Source organism: Vigna unguiculata, chromosome 8 (genome assembly GCF_004118075.2).
Source record: "Vigna unguiculata cultivar IT97K-499-35 chromosome 8, ASM411807v1, whole genome shotgun sequence".
Lineage (NCBI taxonomy): Eukaryota > Viridiplantae > Streptophyta > Magnoliopsida > Fabales > Fabaceae > Vigna > Vigna unguiculata.
The window spans coordinates 11,030,032-11,054,404 of record NC_040286.1 but is presented as its reverse complement, the minus strand read 5'-3'; the positions used below and the strand labels follow the sequence as shown (position 1 = coordinate 11,054,404).

The 24,373-nt window shown below is 31.7% G+C and overlaps 1 protein-coding gene across 3 annotated transcripts; it reads left to right on the top strand.

The window, feature by feature from the left end:
* The first annotated feature begins 659 nt into the window (after positions 1-659).
* LOC114193161 (F-box protein SKP2A-like) lies at positions 660-5,003 on the top strand. 3 transcript variants are annotated; one of them, XM_028082871.1, is made up of 5 exons: positions 660-931; positions 1,747-2,037; positions 2,543-2,891; positions 2,977-3,118; positions 4,295-5,003. In XM_028082871.1, exons 1-5 carry the CDS (start codon positions 675-677, stop codon positions 4,660-4,662), a joined length of 1,407 nt encoding a protein of 468 aa, XP_027938672.1. In that variant the 5' UTR covers positions 660-674; the 3' UTR covers positions 4,663-5,003. The 3 variants fall into 3 exon arrangements, with proteins under 3 accessions (XP_027938672.1, XP_027938671.1, XP_027938673.1); XM_028082870.1 differs by having other exon boundaries at positions 1,660-2,037; XM_028082872.1 differs by having other exon boundaries at positions 867-937.
* The last annotated feature ends 19,370 nt before the right edge of the window (positions 5,004-24,373 follow it).

The window sequence follows — 24,373 nt, the reverse complement described above, 5'->3', positions numbered from 1 at the left end:
TTGAGTCTTTTCAGTTATAATTTATCTTAAGAACAAATGATACTTTCACTATCAACTCAATTACTTCAAATTCTCTTATAGATATTTTATGTTGTCTTTATATTATATTTTGAAATATATTAATTTTGATATATTAAAAATAAATTACATACTTAACTATAGTAGTACCCAAAATCCAACAGTAAATCTATATTCTAATTCAAGTATGTAATACCTCTATTGTAACAAGATAATAGAAACATCTTAATGGTGAAATAAACAATAATATCACCATTAAATGAAACTCTCAATGTATCATCGTTACTTCTCACATTCAGTACATTAAGTTTTCTTCAAAATAAAAAAATAATAAGATTTGATCTGAATAATTAATTTTGTTCAACAAGTTATTAATGTAGTAAATAAATATAATCATCTCACTAACACCCTCTAATCATCTCCATGCATCAGAGTATTCTCATACTGCACCCACCAATCTATTATGTTCTACTTTTTCTCGCGGTTTCGGGTTCAGGCAAAACGAACCTTCTACACACTCCGTAACCACCACAATTATTTATTTCCTTAATTCCCATTTTCCTTAACTTCATGATAACTATGATTCTTTTCCTTTCATGCATTAAGTAATAATATTTTTTCTATTTTTTTCAATTCTTTCTCTGTGCCAATTAGCGATGATCACTTTTTTTACTGTTCTTCTAGCTTCTGGTGGGGTCCACACCCTTGTCACTTCAAGCTACACGTGGCATCATACGCGTCGCTATCGTGAGCCGTACCGTTTCTTCTCTCTCTCTGTCACCCGTTTCTTCTTTATTTCTTCTACTTTCTTCACTTCAATAGCAGCTTTCAGAGAAGCGAAGCAGACCCTTTGTTCCTGTAATCAGCAACATCCTAAAGAACCAAGCTTTCTTCTACAAAGAGCTACGAGTCGGTAATGGTCGTTTCACTATCTCTCTTGTGTTGTTCTCTACTTTTACTTTTGATCCTGCACATTTTTTAACCTCTGGTGGCTTTTGTCTAGAAGAAAGTAGAATAGAAAATTTTCATTTAGATTGGCTTGTGGTTTTTTTTTTTTTTTTTTTCATCTGGGGTTGCTGCTTTATATTTGAAAAAGGTTTAGTTCTTCTTTTTCATCAACTTTTTGTTTTTTGTATGGTTAGTTTGCTCTTTATCTTATGATTTGAACTATTTGGGTTTTGGGTTCTTTTTAACATGCATGTCAAATTTGAGCATAAGAATTTTTCAATGTTTCGGATAGAATGTTTAATCCTCTTTCTGTGATGATCAAGTTTATGCTTTGTCCCAATCGTGTCATTAAAAGGCACGTTAAGGGTATTTCTGGAATATTCAGAATTCTTTCAATTAGATTAGACACTTTTTATCATTTATTTATTATGTATTTCCTTCACAAATATTATCATATTGGGGTTAGGGTTAGTTTTTCACAACGAGGTGAATAAAGAATGGATTTTTTACAGGAGAGGATCTACATTTGGTCTTTTGAAAGATGGTACATGTAAAAAGCAAAAAGAAAAAGAATAAAAAAACTCATATGTTGATTGTTAATTGCTATGATTATTATTATTTTCTGGTAGTAACTTGTGGCCATTAACTAAATTTATGGTTTGTGTTGTGGTTATTATTTTGTTTGCACTGAAGCAAGGGCTACTCCAAGGTTCTAGAATTTGTCGTGCGTTATCCTTGTTTCTTGTGTGACATCACTTGTACTTTGTTTGTTTGTAAAAGCAAGGGCAAAGTTTATCTGGCTTTGGTGGAAATGGTTGGCAAGGAGGGTTTGAGAACTGGGGTGTTGAACTCAAGTTTTGGGAAGCTTATGATGGTTGGTGGTGGTGAAAATAGTGGGAAAGGAGTGAACTTGAAAGCTGGGGTGATCACAGATTGGAAGGACATTCCAGTGGAGCTTTTGATGCAAATTTTGTCACTTGTTGATGATCAAACGGTGATCATAGCTTCTGAAGTTTGTCGTGGGTGGAGAGAGGCAATTTGCTTTGGCCTTACCCGGTTGTCACTCTCATGGTACATCTTTATTTCTTATCTTCCCTTCAAATGCTTTTATTTTTTGATTGGTTATAATTTAAACTTCACTGTGTTTTCTGATTTCTAAATGCCATTCTTGGTTTCATTGGTTTATTATATGAACATGAATTGATTTCGTTTTGCTGCAATCTCTGCCATAAGGTTTAGCTCACCTTTAACATTTTTTTATGGATTGCTAGCATAGAGACTTGGTGTGATTGCGCCCCATTTTATTTTCATATGATAGCTTTGCATTTCATTTAGCAATATGGATTAATTCCTTTGTGTGGAAGACAATAGGATGAAGTGTGTCTATGGAGTTGAACATTTACATTTTAAGTCAGATAAACTGGTCTACACTTGTTTAAATCACAACTATAAGTTACTGGTATTGGGGCAACTTGGTTTTAGACAATTTAAACAAGGAAACTGCTGTTTGTTCTCAATGTTTTTGGGGGGTAATGTTCAAAACCAGTAACAAAAATGATTATGTAATTCCTTTCAGGTGTAGCAAGAACATGAATAACTTGGTCCTATCTCTTGCTCCTAAATTTACAAAGTTGCAAACTTTAATCCTTCGTCAAGACAAACCTCAACTAGAGGACAATGCTGTCGAGACTATTGCAAATTTCTGTCATGACCTGCAAATCCTGGACCTCAGCAAAAGTTTCAAGCTCACAGATCGTTCATTGTATGCCATAGCCCTAGGTTGTTGGCATCTTACAAAACTGAACATTAGTGGTTGTTCAGCCTTTAGTGACAGTGCTCTGGCTTACCTAGCCAGTTTATGCAGAGAGCTGAAAGTTTTGAATCTATGTGGATGTGTTAAAGCTGCATCTGACACTGCATTACAGGTATGTTCAAGACCAATTGATTTTCATAACCATATAAGAACTAAGATTGCTGTGAGTTATATTCTAATAAATAAATGGAATGCAGGCAATTGGACATTACTGCAATAAGTTACAGTCTTTGAACCTTGGATGGTGTGAAAATGTTAGTGATGTTGGAGTAACGAGTTTGGCGTATGGCTGCCCTGATCTTCGAACACTTGACTTGTGTGGTTGTGTCCTTATAACAGGTATCATTCAAAATTTCAGTAATTTAAGTCCACTGTAGATGCCAATTTGGTTTCACTGCTCATATTTGTGTGATTCTGCTTTCTAGTTCAAATTCATTACCCAAACAACTTTCTTATCCATATTGTTTCTTGTTTTTCTGAGCTTATTCTGGGGTTTAGTTGTGCTCTTATTAGACACATTCTGATATAATATAAGCAAATTCAGTAGTGAAATGTTAAATGTAAATCCATGGGAAGATAGCAAAAGGAAACGACTCTTTCTCTCTCTTAGATATTATGTTTAATAGGTTTAGTTCCAATATTTGAGTGTGATTCTTCAATTATTTTGTCCTCAATTCCGTCTCATTTTAAAATGAGACAATGTGGTCTTTTTCGTGAAATTGGTGTTGATACGTTTGGAAGGTGACTAAATGTTGGTGACATTGGACTTCTCAACCCTTCACTTCTCTATTTCTACTCACTAGGTCTTTTTCATTAAATTGGTGTTGATATCGTTTGGAAGATGATTACATGTGGGTGACTTTAGACTTCGGAGGGAGTCAAGGGTTGGAGAAGCTCAGAGTTACTGACACATGATTATTTTAATTATTTATCAAATGATGTCAACACTAATTTAATAGAAGGGTCACATTGACTTATTTTAATTTTAAATAAAATATGGATTGAATTGAGGATAAAGAAAATTGAGGGATCATATTGATTAAACCCTTCAATTATTGGGACCAAAAACCTATTAAGCCTAGATATTATGTAAAGAATGACAATCCTTCTATTAACATTTTATGAATTCACACTCATCTCTGGTAAATACTGGAGTTTTGTGCTTCCATGTAAATTGGATGAGGTTGCAAAATATGTGGAGGCAACGTAATGCATTTTCACATGCAAAGAAGCTTGCTTTAACAAGCATTGAAAAGTGGCAGAACACTGAGTAATTAGCAAGGAAAAAATACTACAACTAATGAAGTTGGAGTTGAGGTGTATACATAGAAGAAAAAAAGGAATATCTAGACAGCAGTACAGTAGTCCAGAACTACTAAGAAATTTCAAAATCTAGATTCTCATAACCTTATTCTATCTTTCTTAAGCATGATGCAGCTCATTTAGTATAAATGCTTCAGTTTTGGTGTCAAGATTGGTAACAGTAGAAGATTGAGTGATGTGTTGTTATTTCAGATGAGAGTGTAATTGCGTTGGCAAACAGTTGTCCTCATCTTCGGTCCCTGGGACTGTACTACTGCCAAAACATAACAGACAGAGCAATGTATTCATTGGCACAAAGCAAAGTGAAGAACAGAATGTGGGGTTCTGTGAAAGGTGGAAATGATGATGAGGATGGACTAAGGACTTTGAACATCAGCCAATGCACAGCACTCACTCCTTCTGCTGTGCAGGCTGTGTGTGATTCATCTCCTGCACTCCACACCTGTTCTGGAAGACACTCACTCATCATGAGTGGTTGTCTCAGTCTCACATCTGTGCACTGTGCTTGTGCTGTCCAAGCACACCGTGCTATCACCACCATTCCCAATACAGCACATTGAACAACTTCCCCTTCTGCTGTGCATTAGTTTATGTTCAATGCTGCATCATTTCATGTTTCTTGTAAAACAGGTTCAACTTAGGATATTTTGGGTGTAAAAATGGGGTTTGTTCCTAGCTTGGCTATGAATTATTGGTGAGACAGACTCATGTAATTGCATTCTTTTATGTAAGGATGCTTGTTTTTTCTTCTGCAAGTTGAGAAATATTAGGTAAGTTCAGTTTTACTTGATTTAGATTGGTCTAAATATGAAATGCTTTTGTTAAGATTGGATTCTTTTTTCTTGTACTTCTACTTCTGATTATAATTTTTAATTAGAAAGATGCTTTAAGACTTCTATCTTATCATTTTGTGTACTTCATCATTGAAATTATTGTGCTACAATTCATTTACAAAACAAAATATAGGAAATTATTATATATAAAAGATATTTCTTTGATTATTTAAATATGTTAAATAATTCATAACAATACCAGCATTAATATTTATATAATTTTTTTCTTTCTACTGTTTTAAGTAAGTTTATATTAGTTTCTAATTTGAAAAATACATCAGGGAAGTCGTATGTCATGCGCACAATTAACAATATTCTACAATTAATTGATATACTTGAAGTTCCTTTGATAAAGTGGCTGATATTATTATTATAAATGACATGAAAAAAGGTAAATATGAACCAAATATGGTCTCAAATTATTGTCATTTATAACAAACAAGAATTAAAAAGTTTTAGTAAATGTCTTTAATTATTGGAATAAATAGTGTTGTCTATAACAATCAAAATGTAATTCTTTAAATAACTTTTTTCCTTATAACATTTTTTTCAAGGATAGATTATACGCTCACATTTATATTTTTTATGCAATAATTTGAATATAATTTATTTGTTTTATGTCATACTCACACATGGTAATTTCTTTATTTTTTTTTACAAATGAAAAGCAAATTATTACATTAAATAATCATGTCAAATAAATATTCAAAACTCTCAATTATATTAACTTCTCTATTAATTTTTCATTTAATATTATTAGAAAATGTATGTAATTCTAACAAACTCGATCTCAATTGGACCTTAAAATGTAATAGTTTTAAGTTAAATTTTCAAATTATATTAGATAAGGATGATGATTTTACAGTTAATTCAGAATTATTATCAAATAGATTCTACACCTTCTGGAAAATATTGAAAGTATACATTGAACAATTAAAATTAGGATGATTCTAGGACATATATAACTCTTAGATTTGTTTAAAGCAAATCTTGAGTTTTAATCAACGTATTTTATACACACTTTTAATATTTTATTTTGTTTATCATGCATGTTATGTTTAATTATCTATACTTGGATTAATTTTAGGAAATAAAGCTAGAAAATGACTTAATTATAAAAATAATTTGATATTTATAATTTAAATAAATGTGATTTATCATTTTGTTATCGGTGGATTGAGTTAAGAAGTTAGGAAAGGAATTAAAAAAGTAAATTGATTCCACTAAAATAAGAGAATTTAAGATTTTAAAAACGTTATAGTTAAGAGAATAAAAACAAACAAATCATAAAAAATTTGTATAATAAAGGTTAAAATACTATGGTGATTCATGTTTTTGTTTAAAAATTTAAGATTTTTTTTTAATATCAATTAGATCTATATTTATAAAAATGTGTAACAATTAGTTTTATTTTGTTAGTATGATAATAAGGATGTATTCAGTTCCTATTTTTTTTAATTTCTTTTAGTTTTTTTTTTATTTTTTTTGAAAATTATTCATGTTACATATTACATCAATATTGTGTCACGTGTTAAGTCAGTCAAGGTGATACATTATTGTTGAATCTTAATTTGATCCATATATTTGTTATCTTGATTACATTTCTGTTCATTTATTTTAAAATTTTAAATATATTTATTTTAATTTTTTACAAAATTGTTTTAAAATTTTATATTACGATCACTTTTGTATATAAATTATTTAAAATAATTTTGTAACAATTTAAAATAAATATTTTAAAACAAAATATAAGTAAAGTTTGATGTAAAATAAAGTTTAAATAAACTTAATATTATTAAAATGTTTGATAAAAATATTGTTGTAAAATTTATATAAAAGTTAAATTTGAAAAGGATGAAATTGAAAATTTAAAAATTCTATTATTCTATAATTATTCTTATAATTATTTAATAAAAACCCTACACTTTCGTGTGATGATTTGCGTTTTCCTTTATTAATTTCTATTGTTCTATAATTATTCTTATACTTATAATAATATTTTATTTCTTTAACTATATTTCTGTAAATAATACAATTGCATTTAAATTTTTCATACTACTCTAGATATCTTGATTTGAACTTTGTTTATGAGTTATTATTTTGATTTCCAATGTGATAAGTTATTTTCTAAACGTACTTTTTTTATAAACTTTATTTATGAACAGTTTTAAATTTAAGTTGTTTGTTTTATTATCTTCATAATTATCGTATTACTTTTTTTTTTCAGCTATTATATTTTATCATTATAATATTAATATATATATATATATATATATATATATATGTATATATACATATATATATATATATATACATATGTATATATATATATATATATATATATGTATGTATATATATGTATATATATATATACATATATATACATACATATGTATATATATATATATATATATATGTATATATATGTATATATATATATATATATATATATATATATATATATTTTTTTTTTTGATTCTGTTCGCTATTTTTCTAAAATAGGAAACCATGTTTTCCATTGTACAACCTAGTCTTGAAATCCTAAGGAATGTTATTCATAGAGATATTTAGTTTGAATGAGAAATTAATGAAATTTTTTTTAAATATTAATAAAAGAAATTAAGCCTAGACTTTATAGACTTAAACTAAATATTTACTTTAATGATATCAATTATATATATATATATATATATATATATATATATATATATTAAGTGTTTAACTTTGTATAATACTGTAAGACGGATTAAATTAAGAGAAACAAGTTATTTAAATAATTATCATTTTGTCGTGTTTGTAAAAATTACAACATTTTTCTCTTAAACAAGGATTAACAATTAATAATAAACTAATTAGTCTTACTTTGTGAGACTGGGTGAATGGGGTCCGGTGTAGAATCTTTGGTGGTCCATTTTTGAAACACTTAGAGTACGATGATTATGTCGAAGTTGAAAAATAACAAACAATCGATGGATACTGAGGATGTGGTGGAAATAGATACTGACGCTGGATATCAATTATGACGTGGAACAAATCTTGTTTTGTTCTATTCAACCATAATCTCACCTCTCTAGATATTTCATAAACAATCAATAAATATTATATCTTAACTTTAATTTAAGATATAGTATTTATTAACTATACATCTTGTTGTATTAAATCAATTATTCACAATTTATAATATACAATTTTTTGAATTATACATAAATTTAGTAAAATAATATTGTAACATTCTTGAGAAAACATTATATCCACTTTACAACTGCTATAACAATATAAGAATAATATATACAAATATAATTAAAATATTATTTTTAAAATATTAAAATAATATATTTTATTCAGTAAATACCAAAATATCACTTCTATAAATCTAATAAAACGTCATTATCTTAAAAAAATTGTGTGGTACACGGATGTGCTATATGTTGGCGGTTGATAATAGATTAGTTTTGGATTTGGGAAAATGTACAAGAACGGTTGATGTGTATCCAATATATAACGTGTTTGAGGTGACAATTTTGATTGTAATTGCAAACATAGCAAAATTCTAATTTCAAGAGGTGAGGACACGTTATGATAATGAAATTATAAAAAATTTTAGTTATTTATAAGATGTGACATTATGGATAGAAATGTACCTTATTTATTAATCGACTTAATTATTTGATTGACTTCTTTTCTTTGTTATTATCCTTTTATTATTTTTAAGTTTAATTTAATTTTTATTTTTTTAAAAAATATAATTTAATTTAATTTAATTTTTTTTCAAATTTTCAAATTTATTTTTTTTAATTTAAGAAATAATTAAGTTTAATTACAACTTTTATATATATAAATATATATATATATATATATATATATATATATTAAAATAAATTTTAAAATTTATATATCAAATCATTTCATTGTAAAAAAATTGAGTATTTAGATAAAGTGTAGAAAATAAAATAATTTTAGTATTTAGATGGAGTAATTTTTTGTATAAATTATAAAAAGGTATTTTAATATACATATATATATATATATATATATATAAATATAAGTTGTAATTAAATTTAATTACTAATTTGGCCTAAAATCGGAGAAGACAAAATTGAATTGTTTAAAAAAATGAAGACTAAATTGAATAAAAATAATAAGAGGACCAAATTAAATTTTTTTTAAAAAGTGGAGGACTAAATTAAACTAAAAAGATAATAAGATGACATTAAACTAACAAATTAGATGACTCCATCATTAAGCCTTATTAACTTAAGTTAATGGGGTTTTCCAAATGACACTAGTTAAATTAGTGATTATGTTAAATGAAATTGCTATAGACTTTTAAGGACCAAACTATGGCCGGAGCTTCAGGTTCCAAAATAGACAATACCTTAATGTGATGATTGACCCTTGACAATGTTAACTCACTGTACTTGAGGTTGGAATATTGGCATCACCTATGTGAACGAAAAATATGTTCCTAAAATCCTTCATTCCCTTTAACCCTCAACTAGAGAGCTTATTCCAGTACACCCAATACTTTCGCATCAATTAGGAGTTAATGAGTCCATCTTTAAGCAAGAATCCAAGAGAATGCAATGAGAAGAAGCCAAGGATGAAATGAAGTCGTAGAGCAAGTAGATTAAAGAAGATATGGTTCGATGACGGTGAATTGGAGATGCTCTGAAGTGAGGTTAGGCCATTAAGGGGAACTCTAGTATAGGCTAATTCACAAAAGGAGAGTAGTCTGGAGTCATCTCAACAACATAACTTTACTATATTCCTAGCATACCCCTTCTAGATGAACAAAGTCAAAAGATGTGGAAGTGATAGCAAGTCAAAAGATGCTGATAAAAACGTTGGGATTGAACTTGGTCTCTTAAATCTATTGTATTACCCTTAATTATCTATATATCATGTTCTTTATTTCTAGTATTCACGGAAGTACACTTAACTTGTAGATCAAACCACATGTTTGTGAGAGTGAACCTAAGGGTGTTAGACGCAAGATTTCCCAATCTAGGTGGAGGAACCCTTGCTTTGTGAATAAGACTTTTTAAACTAACTTAGCCCACATATCCATGTCTGGTATATGCCATGGAACAAGAGACTTGATTAGATATAAACATTAGACCAGATGTCTTTGCATCTAATGCTGTTGAGATGTTATGATAGGCCAAATCACCATGGAGTGCAACACAAATCAAGTAACCAACACATATAAACAAGAACACAATAATAGATAAGAAGATGCAATACAGAGAGAGTTTAGAAGTTAAATTCAATCCCAAATATTGGGGAATTAGCTACTCATGATGATGAATACAAGATGAACATAGAGACGCATCCTTCCTTCCATAGCCTTTACAAGTATTTACTATAAACTACACTAATATAAGTGTTTCTCTCTCTAGATATACTATAGAACTACACTAGAATTAGCGTTCAAATCAACATAAAAATAACATGGATCATGCCCTATATTTATAGAATTTTAAGTGTTGCTCTAGCTTCCAAACCTTGAAGTTTAGCCATGGAGGTTCCTTCCAAAGTGGGTTTTCTTCCCAAGCTTGGGCATATATCTTTTGTAGTGCAGCAATGGAGGTTTCCCTGCCATGGAGGATTCCTATTTGTGCTCAGCTTCAAATCTGGAGCTTCACGTTTCTTTGTAGTGAAATTTTCCTAAAATGTGGCTTAAGCAACAAATTCTATTACTCAACCGCAAGCTTAAAGTTTAACATTCTCAGTTCATTGTTTGGCTTGAGTTGCAACTTTTGGGACTCAACACCAACTTTATAATTTACTTAATTTTACCCACAAAACAACACAAAATACATTAAATTCCTCTCTTTCTATTTTCTCATCACTTCATTATGTAATTATGTAAAATTAGGGCAATTCTAATGATTTTTACATTGATTTAGTGCAAGATAAGTGTCTAAATGATATGCAATTTACCTAATAATAGACACTTATTAGTATTCTTGTATCCTCCTACCCATAACTTTGGTTGTAGGTCCCCATGCTAGAGGTATCTCATCAAGAGTTGAGGCCAAAAATAGTTTAAATACACATGTCTCCTTCACCTTCCGAGAAGCTTCTTAAAGACAAAACTATGACAAAAGCTCCAAGCTCTAAGTTCCAAAAAATACTTTAGATGCGGTGATTAACCTTAATAATGTCATTTGTAGAAACTTTAGCTCAAAATATTAGCGTTATCTATGGTAAAGAAAACAAGGTTCCTAAAAACCCCTATTCCCTTAGCACTCGATTGGGGGGACTAGTTTCGATACACCCAATAATCACACATCCCTAAAATATTGACACCAAGGATAGTTTAAATACAATTCCTTATTCAATCCATTGAGGCACCTTTCAAGGACAAAAACTATTATAGAAACTCCAAGTTCAAAAACAAACAATACATTAGATATAGTGATCAACCCTAATGATGTTATCTCAATGGATTTAACGTCAAAACTATTAACATCAACTTGTATTTAGAAAAGTGAACTAATAATATTAAAATATTGCAAACCATATTAAATAATTAAATATTTAAATGTAGATTGATTTAAAATTTATAAAACACTAATTAAAATTTTAGTTTCTAAGTTAAAGACATCGTTACGGGATTGACAAATGTACCAAATTGTACAAGTAATAAAGTGGAAAGTCCAAGTATTGTTTCCCAAGAGACTTGTGAAATACTTGACAACTGTTGCAACTCATAACTCAATTAGACATCAAATTTCACAAAAATAAAAATAAAACTCTTTCTGTATTTTCATATTTTTATCAAACATATGGTGTGCAACAATATATGATAAAGGATTCATTGGGATTGGGTTTCATGATCCAATTCAAAGGGAAAGCACCAAACATTATTCTTCTAATTCCTACTCTAGCATTCACACCTTATGTAACAACCCCTAATGTCTTAGTGACAAGTCTAAACTTGAATAATAAAAACCCTAATGTTTTAACAATGAAGTATAAAACATGGTTATGTTGCATGTGAAAGATAATAGTTTAATTCAACATTAGATCATGTAGGACACAAGGGTTTTGTTAGGCAAACAATGTGACACTGTATTTTATGTCTGACATAACATAGATGTGCTCAAACTATAGATTGCATTTAAATGCTTATTCCATGTTGTAGGGAATGTCTACTACTTTCATATCTGTTACAAAATGATAAGTCGCATAAGAGGATCTCTTGTATAAAGAGTTGAAATTATTTTTCTTAAACAAATTCCTGAACTTTGCACTTTTACTTGTAGAAGGACCATTTACTTTGCATGACATTATACTTTAGAAATATTTAAGGAAAGACACATAGTTCAGGAATCGATAAGTATATCCAACTATTGGGATGACACGTAAAGAAGAAAGGAACATTTATTATTGCATAAAGTGTATTTAATGTATCCTTAACTATCAATCTTTTTAGATATGGTTAAGATATTATTAGATATTGTTAGTTACAATTTTTTGTTGTAGTTTTCAATGTAATGGGCTTAGACTCATCTCTTTCTATTTTCTATTTATAAATGTATAACGTTTTGTGCTCAACACGCATTAGAGGTTCATGCTATGTCTCTTTGTCATTTATTTTAACATGGTATAAGAGTCATGAGTTAGAACTTATCCTAGAGAAGTTTGTTGTTTGTTGGGTTTATTGTTCCACCTACTATCGGGCCACTATCGGACTATCCATTAATGTCTAGTCCCACACTCGAGATGTATGTGCCTTGATATGAGGGGGTATGTTGGAAGTCCCGCGTCAACTAGAGAAAAGGTCAATTTATAGTATATAATTGGGTGCAAACCTCACCTTACAAGCCGATTATGTAGGATTGAGTAAGGGTTAAAGTCAACTTCTTAGCAAATCTCATCTGATGAATAAAAGACATTCAAAAGAGTTAAAGTTCTTCAATGACCAAAACCAGTTTCATAGTGGCTACTTTTTTTAGAGCCTACATGAAACATTTCAAGAAGTAGAAGAAAGTTAGAGACTACGATGTATAGTACTAAAATGTTGCTAAAATTTTTGTGCCTACCAAAAACTTCGTAGAAAACACTATTCGAGTTCACTTAACAATCATCCTCTCTATTGAGCAACCTTGAAATCTTTTTATCATGAGTCATATATGTAAGTATTGAAATGGTTGAAATACCAAGAAGGGGGGGGGGGTTGAATTGGCAAGTTAAAAAAATGTTGACTTTTAAAAGCCTAAAACAGTTTTCAATTGAATCAAATCAACCACCAAGTATGGATGCAAACATTCATGGACTGGACACTTTCAATCAATCAAAAAACAGAGATAGTCAAACAGTCGACTAAAAAACTAGGAAAGATGTATAAATGTGAATTTGTGAAGTTAGGAACAATATGAAAGATCAATCAAGATAGGTTCAAATGAGTTAGGCAAACATGAGCAATGGTACAGATAATGGCAGATCACACAAGAATGTCAAAAAGATGACTCAAATCAAAATTCTTTAAACTTTAAAGTGTAATACAAGGAAGAAGGGTTAGAGAAAATAGCAATGCACAATATTTTTACACTCGATCACTCAAATCTGAGCTACATTCAATTAGTCAAGGCAACTCGAGCTTGACTTTGAACTATTTCAAAAGACTTACAAAGTTCACAACATTATACTTTCAAAATATGCAAGAACACCACATAATAACCCTTGAATCACACAAGAATCAAACCAGCACAACAAGACACCTCTTGTAGACCTAGAAATCCACCAGATACAACCTAAAAACTTGAGAAAGACCAAACCTCAATGGTAGCACTACCTTGCCTACCAAAACCACCTTCTTCAAGCTTCGAACATGAAGCAAAATGCTCCAAGAATGATCCAAGATCAATCTTCAACAGTTGCACACTGTATGATCACGAAAGAGAAAGAGTTCCATAGATTCTTGAAAGTTTTCACGCTAAAGAATGGTCTCCAAAGCTCTCTTTCGAAAATATAGCTTTTATAGTCAAACTATTACGAAATTCAACTAGTTAATTTTCAAATCAATCGGTTAATTTCACTTAACTTAAGTGAAATCATTCGATTACAAAATAAATCAATTGATTGAATATGTACTAGTTAAGACTATTGCAACAAACCTTTTAATCTATTAAAAATCTATTCAACAGATTAAAAGACACCATTTAACCTGTTGAAAAACATTTCAACAGATTAAAAGACACAACTAAGACCCTATACATATAATTAATGAAAAATGGTCTAAAACATGAATTACAATCTTCAAGCTTGTTTTCCCCATGATTAATCTAGATACAGAGCACGCATACAAGGCTTGATCAGCATGTGAAACATCAAATCTCAACATCTTCATCAATGTAACCATAGTTCCAACATGTTCCAAGGCAATGGCTTCAAGTACCTGCATCAAATCTTTAAGCACCAAATCATCCAGGCTTTTTGTGCCAACATTTTCTCCCTTATTTGATGAAGCCAACCTCCATTGCATATTGCTTCTTTTGGATCAACCTTTATTTGGTTGGACTCCATTGAATTGATGAAGTGCCATTTAAGCATTGTCTTCTAACTTGGCTTGAACTTGTGAATTTGAAAAATGTTTCTAAAAGCAGTACATATAAGATACTAAGCACACAGAGATGCAAATGCTCCCCTATCACTAATATGGCTTCAATTCCATTAATTTCCAATTTAAAGAGCCAATTTTAATGCTAATGCTTCCAATTTTTCTCCCCCTTTGGATTCACCAAACTGAAATAAAGCATCAAGATCACAAACAAAGGATAAAGTTTCATTGATAGTACGACACAATACAATGTAATAGAAACTGAAATAGAGTGTAGAAAAACAAAAAACTGATACATTAAACATACTAAAATTTTAAATTAACCGATTGAAAAACTGTAGAACACATAACAAAGCAACACGACCACATGAATGCAATGTATGATCCTCAAGGCCAACACTCTTAGTCATCCCAAGGATTGTTTCTAGTTTGGAATGAAGTCAGCAGATCATGAATGTCATGGATTTGGCCATCCAAATTATTGAACCTCTCATTGCAAAATGTGTGATGTGCATTTTGAGACACATTGAGTTCATGCAGATGATGCAACACCATCCTCTCAAACTGTGAGTACATAGGGCCTCTTTCCTTTGAAGGATTGTAGGGGATAATGTTTATTGGTCCAACAGTGGGCTCTTCTTCTTGATTTGTTCTACTTGTGCCAATTTCATGGTCATGTGCACCACCAGCTGTAATACCACCAACTGTCAACACATTTCCCTCCTTTGTAAAGCCCGTCTTGTGTAGAATTTTATTGGAGGTTTTTCAAAAGTCCAGTTGACTCTTTTAGCTCATCTTCTATATCAACCCCAACGTACTCTATGAACTTGGACACCAAAATCACATAGGACAACCTGAAATCCGTGAGCCTCTTGGCCTTAAGCATGTGATCACGAAGCACAAAGATCCAATCCACTCGTACATTATGTTGGATGCAATACATGAGGGTTAAATCTCTCTCATTCAATGTAGAATGGTTAATCCCACGTGGAACTATGATTTTTCTGATGATCATAGCAAGATGCCTTTCAACCACATTGAGACCACCAACATGGAAATGCTTGATCTCAGCAGAAAGGTTCCTTAAGAATTGGCCAAAATATTGGTCTTCGTTGAACTCTTTATACAATATCAGTTTCACCTTTCACAACTTAAACACATCTTGCCTTAAGCCTTCTTGGATATCTCCATGTTGACTCCTTTGACACTAGACATCAACACATCATTTTTGAACAAGTTTGTGAAAAACACCTTCATTAAGTCAGGATAGATTTTCCCTGAAAGATCAAGGAACGTCTTCAACTTTTGATGCTTGAGTTGTTGAAGAAGACTCTCAAACCCTTTTGTTCTCAACCATGAATACCTCAACACCTTAGGAATGTTGATTTGCTTCATAGTCATCTCAATGAGGAACACTTGAATGTTGTCCTCATGTCCTTTGAACCAAGCCTCAATTCTCCCATGATGTTCTTGATTTAGAGAACTTTGATTGGGAGAACTGGAGTGTTGTTCATCAGATTTCACAACAAATTGTTGACGACGAGGCATGATGATTATAGGTGTGGCTGTTTCTAAGAGATATTTGATGCAAATGCAAGTTTTAAAGTATAGTATTTATAATTGAACATGTTGAATTGCAGAATCAGTCGATTAAATGATGCACATTTATTTTCATTAGTTCGTTTTAGGTTACCAAAGCCAGGTTAATGCATTTGATTGTAGTATCTCAACAAATCATGAAGTTTCCAATGAGTTTTTATAAATGAATCAATCAGTTCAGATAATGTAAGGTGCATGCACATTGGAATTACACATCACACATGCTTTTTGGTCAAAGAAATTAGAAAAAGCAACATATAGGTGATGTAATAGTTGTTGGAGGTAGACAGTACCTAACACATACCTGACACAAGATGTTGTCTTTGACTGGGTTAGCTTTTGAATTGAATTCATTCAAAAATTACAGTTCAAGTAAAATCAACACATATATTTTATAATTCAGTCGACTAAAAAATTCAACAGTTCACAAAACTTTGCACACAGAATTTAGTTAAGTGAAATCAACACAGATTTGAAAAATCAATCGATTTAAAATTGAACTTTATATTCCCATATACAGTTTTAATGAAATCAACACATATAATTGTGAAAACAACATATTAAAATTCGTGACAGATTAATTTTTTTGCATACAGTGGCAACTTAAAAGAAATCAATGCATAGATTTATAGAATCAACAGACTGAAATTTGACAAATCATGATTTTTGCATACAGTAGTTGTTTAAGTAAAATCAACACATAGATTTGTAAAATCAACAGACTAAAAGTTTGACAGATCATAATTATTGAAAACAGAGGCAGTTTTAAGTAAAATCAACACATAACAATGAAAAATCAAGAGGCTAAATATGACAATATTCAGTTTATGCACACATTAGCTTATTTTAATGAAATCAATGCATGGATTCATAAGATTAACATGCTAAAAACATATCAGACCACATTCTTCATGTCTAATATGCCTAGTTCAGTTATTAGCTTGTTGAATCTATCTCTAGCTAATGGTTTTATAAACAAATAAACCAATTGATTTTCAGTTTTAACAAATTGAATTTCACAATCTCCCTTTTAAACATGATCTCGAATGAAATGATGCCTAATCTCAATGTGCTTGGTTTTAGAATGTTGTATTGGATTCTTGGTTAAGTTGATGACACTAGTATTATCATAATATAAAGGTACCTCAGTTTTACACCATAGTCCATGAGTTGATGCTTCAACCATATGACTTGTGCACATCCATGTTTAGCTGCTATGTGGTGATGTGACCACGTTTTTAAAGGGTTTCCTTAGAGTGTGTCAACACCCAATTTTGGCCGGGTGAATAAATTTATTTTAAAAATTAAAAAATAAAAAAGTTTTTTTAGTTAATGGAAAATAAAAAGGGTGAAATAAAATTCTCTTCCAAGATTTTCAAACTTTAATTTTTAGCAAAAACAAAGAGAGATGAAAAAAAGAAAAAAAAGGAAGAGTCCAACAAACTCAACATAATATTTTCTACCCTTTGTTACCTGATATGGACATTAGTGATATGATTCTAATAATTAGAAGCAATATCTCTTCATATGGTTAGAATCAATATTATTAATTGGGATTGATTTTTGTGCTTTGATTTGTTAATGGTTAGAATCAACATTTATGATTTTGATTGATATTATGCTCTGATTTACTATTATTTGATTTCCATAATGTGGTGTTATCATGACCAATTTCTTCCTTATATTGTTCATTACAATTAAGGGTAGGATTGCAATTTGCGATATAAATAGACATTTTGTTTCATGAAAAGGGATCGAAAAAAAATATTCTCTACACTTCTCTAATTCTTTCTTATTACCACTCCCATTTACACACCTCATTTTTTATCTCTCTTTCAAAAAAAAAAACATATTGAAGGATGTAGAAGATCGAAGGAAAATATTCGCTACACTTCCTCTTTCTCTTCCATTACCACCCACAGAAACACACCTCCTTTTTACCTTTGTTGGGAAAATGAGATGGTGAGACTGATATAAAAGAGAACATATATCGAAAAATTTCGAAGGTACGTCATTGCCAATTGTTAATTCTTTTGATTTATTTTTTTCATTTTTCATTATATATTTTTAATCATAAATTTTTTTTTCTTCATTTCTTTTATTGTCTGTCCGACCGCTCAAGCCGCATGACCAAGGTTGTCAAACTCGAGAGTTTACGTAAACTCGTGAGAGCCCAGTAAACTCGAATCGTAAACTCGTAAGAGTTTACTTCATAAGAAAAAAAATTAATTTATATAAATAATATCCTAATTCAAACAAGTCCATAAAATTATATAGCTTAAAAGTATTTGAAATAAATAAGTTCATACAAATACTGTAAAACATAAATTCAAATATCAAATGTCTATGGGTAATCCTCTAATCCTCTAATGATATCATCATCTCCATCATCATCATCATCTTCATCCAACTCCTCCCCCGATGAAACATGTGCATCCTAATTGGCATCAAAAGTTATGTTATCAAGATCAAGAGCATCTAGAGTTGGATCTGTTGTTGGTCCATCTAAAGGAACATTTTGAACATCAATTTCACCTTCAGCTTCCTCAATCTCAACAACATCTTCTGCCTTTTCAGTTATCCATTCATCATCTGATTCAATGTCATCAAATGGTAGAGCAACAGTTTTTCGAATTTGTCTACTTTTCAACTTCAAGTTTTACATCACATAAACTAAATCATTCATCTTTTTGTGATGCAAACGGTTCCTTCTCTTTGTATGAACCTAAAATTTTAGTAGTTATAAACCTAATAAAGAAAATTATAAATTATAAATAATTTAAATTACCATCTCGAATGAACTCCAATTACGCTCACAACCCGAAGAACTACAAGTCAAGCTTAGAATTCGAATAGCAAATCTCTTCAACTCCGGAGTTGCATCCCCAAACATTTCCCACCATTCACCAGGATTTAATGCTTTCCTGCATTCCTTTGCATATTCCATTCCAAAAAGACCTCTAGCAAAATGAAATTGAACAATTTGCAAATTAATTTTTCTTCTTTCTGCAATATCTGGCACCAATCTTCTCATGCACTCATATAGTCCTTCTTTAACCTCTCCACCATCATCACATCTAAAGTTAGGTTCATAGTGGAAGTGGGGGTTGAGAAAATAGGCAGCTGCATGCAAAGGCCTATGAAGTTTACTATCCCATCGAGCATCAATTATTCTCCAAACCTCTTCATAACTACATTCAATACCAAAAAAAATTTCAGACATAAGGAATTAAACTTTTAATGAGTTAAAGTTTGGAAGTTTACCTCTTCTTAATATTGTTAAAATTGGACCTAATCTTTTCTTTTGCATACTCCATCTCTTCATAAATGAAACCCATTGCGGGTTTTACATCTGAGTCCACCAATCTTAAGACCACCATAAGAGGGGTAGTAGCCTTCAAGCATGTGGAGACATTCTTCCAAAATCGACTGTCTAATACCACGCGTTCTATTCTTTTCCCCTCTTATGAAGTTCCAAATTTGCTTGTCTTCTACTTATCGAAGTTAAACCTTGTCAATAAAGATGCCTTCAATTCATGAAGACAACCAAGAGTCAAATATGCCGTGGCAAATCTAGTCACACCCGGTCTTATCAAGTCTCTACCTTTAGTGAACTTTTTCAACAACGAAATCAACATTGTTCTTCCATAAATGTAAATGGTAATCTTTCTTCCCTTCTTGATTGTCAATTCATGGACCTTCAAATTCTTTTCAAAATCTTTAAAGATCAAATCAATACAGTGTGCAGCACATGGAGTCCAGCTCATGGAGTCCAATACAATCGTTCTCTTTTTTGCATCAACAAATCTCCAGCTGCCTTGAAATTTGCAGCATTATCAATGACAACTTGTACTACGTTTTCTTCTCCAACATACTCAACAACATCATCTAACATCTTAAATACTTTATCAATTGTTTTTGAAATGTCTAGGTGTCAAGTGAATAAAGAAAAACCGTCCCTTTAGGACTATTCACCAAGAAGTTGCAAATATAACGTCTTTTTTTGTCCGTCCAACCATCAGACCTAATGGTACAACCAGTTCTCTTCCACTCCTCCTTGTATTCTTCAAGCATTAAATCTATTTTGCTCACAGCTTGTTTCAAGAGCTTCTTTCTAATATCATGATAAGAGGGTGGTTTGTAGCCAACTCCATATTTACCAATCATTTCACACATCTTTGCAAATGCTGGATTTCTAATCACATTGAAAGCAATGGCACTAGTGTAAAAGACTTCAGCCACTTGAGCATCAACCTCTTCTTTGAATCCTTTTTTCATCATTTGATTTATAGTTGCTTGGACCCCCCCCCCCCCTTTACTAGCATTGGCAACTGTTTGCTTTCCCTTAAAGCCAAACAACCTATGTCCTCCTTCAACACTTTCACTTTCTTCATCTTCTTCATCAATGATATTCAACTTTCTTCTCTTTAATGCTGCATGCTTAGCTTCCGCAACTATCTTCATCAAATTTTTTATTTCTTCCGAAACAGAGGCACAAGGTTCAGAATCCTCCCTATTTCCAACAAGATGATGTTTGAATCTAAATATCCCTTCACTCACAATCTTTGAGCGATAGTTACATTTAACTTTTCTACCATTGCCATTAATATCAAACCCGTGTTTCCATCCAATATCAGATTGGTTCCCTGGAGCATTTTTACTTTTTGGCAAATCCAAAGAAGGTTTTCCAGTACGTTCATCACAAAAGATTTCTAGATCCCAATAAAACCAATGCCAAATAGCCGCTAAAAAGCACAAGCCTGAAAACACTATATGTGCTCCGGCCACACCTTCGTAACTCCAAATACCCGGATTCGTTATAGCCCCTCCTGTGATATTCCAACCGCCCCACGAATTAGTTATTCCTAAACGAGTCATGAAAGGTATAACGAACATACCCTGTCTCCACATTGGATCAAGAACAGGATCAGAAGGATCAAAAACTGCTAATTCATATAGAGCCATCGAACCGGTCCAACCAGCAACTAGAGCGGTGTCTCTTGATAGATGAGGATGCACTTGGATTAGTATCCACTAAATTTGAAGCATTTCTAGACATAGTGGTCTAAATTTTCACTACAAAATTAACATATAAAAAAATCACAGCTCAACTAAACCTATCTACCAAGGGCTTAAATAAAACTGCAATTATTTTAAAAAAATTAAGTAAATAATTGTGATTATAAGCAACAAGAGCTACCATGGACAGAGCACGGGACTCACTGCACTACAGTTGCAGAGGGGAGATGCGACCAATGTTTGACGGCGAGATGGTGGTCGATAGCGACGGCGACTGTCACAGATCGGGACGCGACGGCGAGGCAAAACGACGGCGAGGCGTTGCGAACAGTGACGGGACGCGAACTCGAACGCGAGCGCAGTTGCAACCTCCTCATGAAACGGCGACAACAGCTGTCACAGACCACGACGCGACGACGAGGCGAGACGACATCAACGAGAAATGACGGCAAACGCGAACGCGAACGCGAGCTGTGACAGACGAGAACAGTGACGGGATGCGAACGCGAGCACGGCGGGACGCGACGACGACTGCGGTGGCCAAGATCTCCAGATGCGACGAGAGCTTAACACAAAGAGAGGGGAACGCGATTGAAAATTTCGAAACCCAAAAACCCTAAATCGTGTTTCAAAATCAAGTCAAATCTCCCCAAACGTCATCGTTTTCGTTTCAGTTTTTTCACCCATTCAAACTTGTGATTTTGCGTGATTTTAAAGATCCTACTTTCGATTCCACCGAGTTTACATAAAAAATGAGTTTGCTTCCGAGTTAACTCGGAAGCCATGTCTAGAATCGCAAACTTGTCCGAGTTAACGAGTTAACTCGCGAGTTTGATAACCATGCGCGTGACACCAATTTTCAAATTTATTTTTCTAGAAAATACATCAAAAATAATATACAAAACTAAAGCTAAAAAACAATTTTGTTAGTTTAATTTTAATGTTTGTCTGGTCGCTTGCATCGCGTGACACTCATTTTCAAATATTTAAGAATACCAAAAAACATAAAAAGGTTTTCAAAATTATAAATAAATAAAAAAATCGAATCAATAGTTTCTAAAAGATTCTAAAGAACTACGTAACCCTAATTCTCCATTGTGAATGAAGATACGTAGGAGCGAGAATTAATCCTCGTCGGGCCCAAAAAAATCAAAAAATTATTATTTTTTCTTTTGTAAATTCATTTATTATTATTTTCGGGGAAAAGAAATATTTTGAAAAACCACATCCTTTTGTAACGTTTAATTAAAGGTACCGTCTTAGGACGAACGCTGTGGGGTGTTAATACCTTCTCTTGAAAAGAAATATTTTGGAAACCACATCTGTTTTTTTTTTTTTTTGTAGACCTTCTCTTATCTCTTTGGTTTTTCCATAGTTTTCTATAATAAACTCTGGTGGCAACTCCAATCTGTTTTTTTTTAATTTAACTTTTGATTCGTCGTCCGTCGCGATTTCGGTTGCGTCAGATGGCGACTCCACTGGGGATACTGGAGAGTCTGACCATTTATTTGGATGTGTAAAATTGATGAGGTTTTTCTTCATATTTTTTCTTCCCCTTTTTTTAATCTTTTTATCTCTTTTTGATAGTTGGAATAGTTGTATGTGTATGTTCTTCTTTATTTAGGTCTTTGGAATAATTGTCAAGTGTGGGTTTGGGTATATATTGTATTCTCCCTTCACACACATTTTGTTCATTATACGAGTGGGGTCCTATACCCGGGTCTGAGTTGCTTAGAATTAGAGGGGATTGTGTAGTAGTGTCATAGTGGATGTACTTCTCAAGTGGTCATTGTGAGAACCCCAACTAGAGTTTGTTTGCTTCATTTGTACTCTCACTTCTTGTTGCTTACCAACTGTCGTGGGAAATGCCATGAAGTGGGCCATAGCTCTAGTGACCTTGATCTTTAAATATTAGGGAATTACCATTGTGAGCACATATACTTTGCCATAGAACTTTATCGAGCCTATGTTAAATTAAGGCACAAAAGGGAGACTATTTGCGTCCTTTACCCTCACATTTCCTTGTATATAATAATAAATTCATCACAATCACACAATTATTAAAAAAAAAAGTAAAAAATGTCTTCTAAGGCATAAGCATACATTTCATTGGCATATCATGTGAATAAGTGTCCAGCGAAGCACAACCATGCATTTCATTCCCATTCTGTGGTCATTCATCGTACCATGTCCATGGTTTCAAACACATAGCATGCATATGCATAATTAAAAAAATCCAAAAAAATTGCATTGCAATAAATTCAATTTGTTTCCCATTTTGCTTGTCACTAAATTCTTGGACTCTTTCTTATGAAAAATGAGAAAATAATAAAACAATCTTTGGTCAAATCAATGGGTTGAATAAAGAAATAAAATATTGTCTGTTATCATTTCTTTTGAAGCATCCATCTAGTCTTGCATACATGAAATTGCCCAAATCCATCTCCCTTTCCATCTTTCTTCCACTCTAAACCTTGTTTTCATTTCTGTGGAGGATTATCATAAAGGGGACACATACTTTAAAATGATTATAAGAAACTCTTTGAACACCAAAAAAGAATTAAAAAAATGAAGAATAATCAGCTAGGCTGAAAGCCCTGATGGACAATCTAGGCAAAAATAAGACAAAAACAAGTGAAAAAAAAAAGAACAAAACAAGGGACATCTTGTCACATGAACTAAATTATTTTCCTCTGAATTAAAGTTTTTGTTGAGAAAAACAACCATGTGTTTGAAATGATGTGTGGCCATGTTTCTTTATCAAAAGAAAAAAAAAACAAAAGTAATTATCCTTTGCTACCCAATTTGAGCCTTCCAAAAAATTTATTTCAAGTTACCCTAAACAAGGGTCATCCTCACACTGAAGGTTGACATAATGTTTGCATTTGTTTCATCTGACTCGTAGTTCACCAATAAAAAAATATCAAAAAAGAAAGAAAGAAATGATGTGGTTATATAACAAAAAAGCAAAAGTTTGGAGACTACGAACAAAAATTCAAAATATAAAAAAAGGTGAACAAAATAAAGTCAAACAGATGTTGAATGAAACATTATTCAGGTATCCTTGTTCAAACAAACCTCACATCACTTTTTGGTACTTTACTATCATTTACATCCATACCCCTAGCCTTGGCCACGATACAAGCCTAATAAAGTCCACACAGATCAAAGTTTGTTTGTTATCTTTTGAAGGTTTTAATTTAGAGGAAAATTTTGATTTGTTAAAAAGTTTGTTCTAAAAACATGATAAAA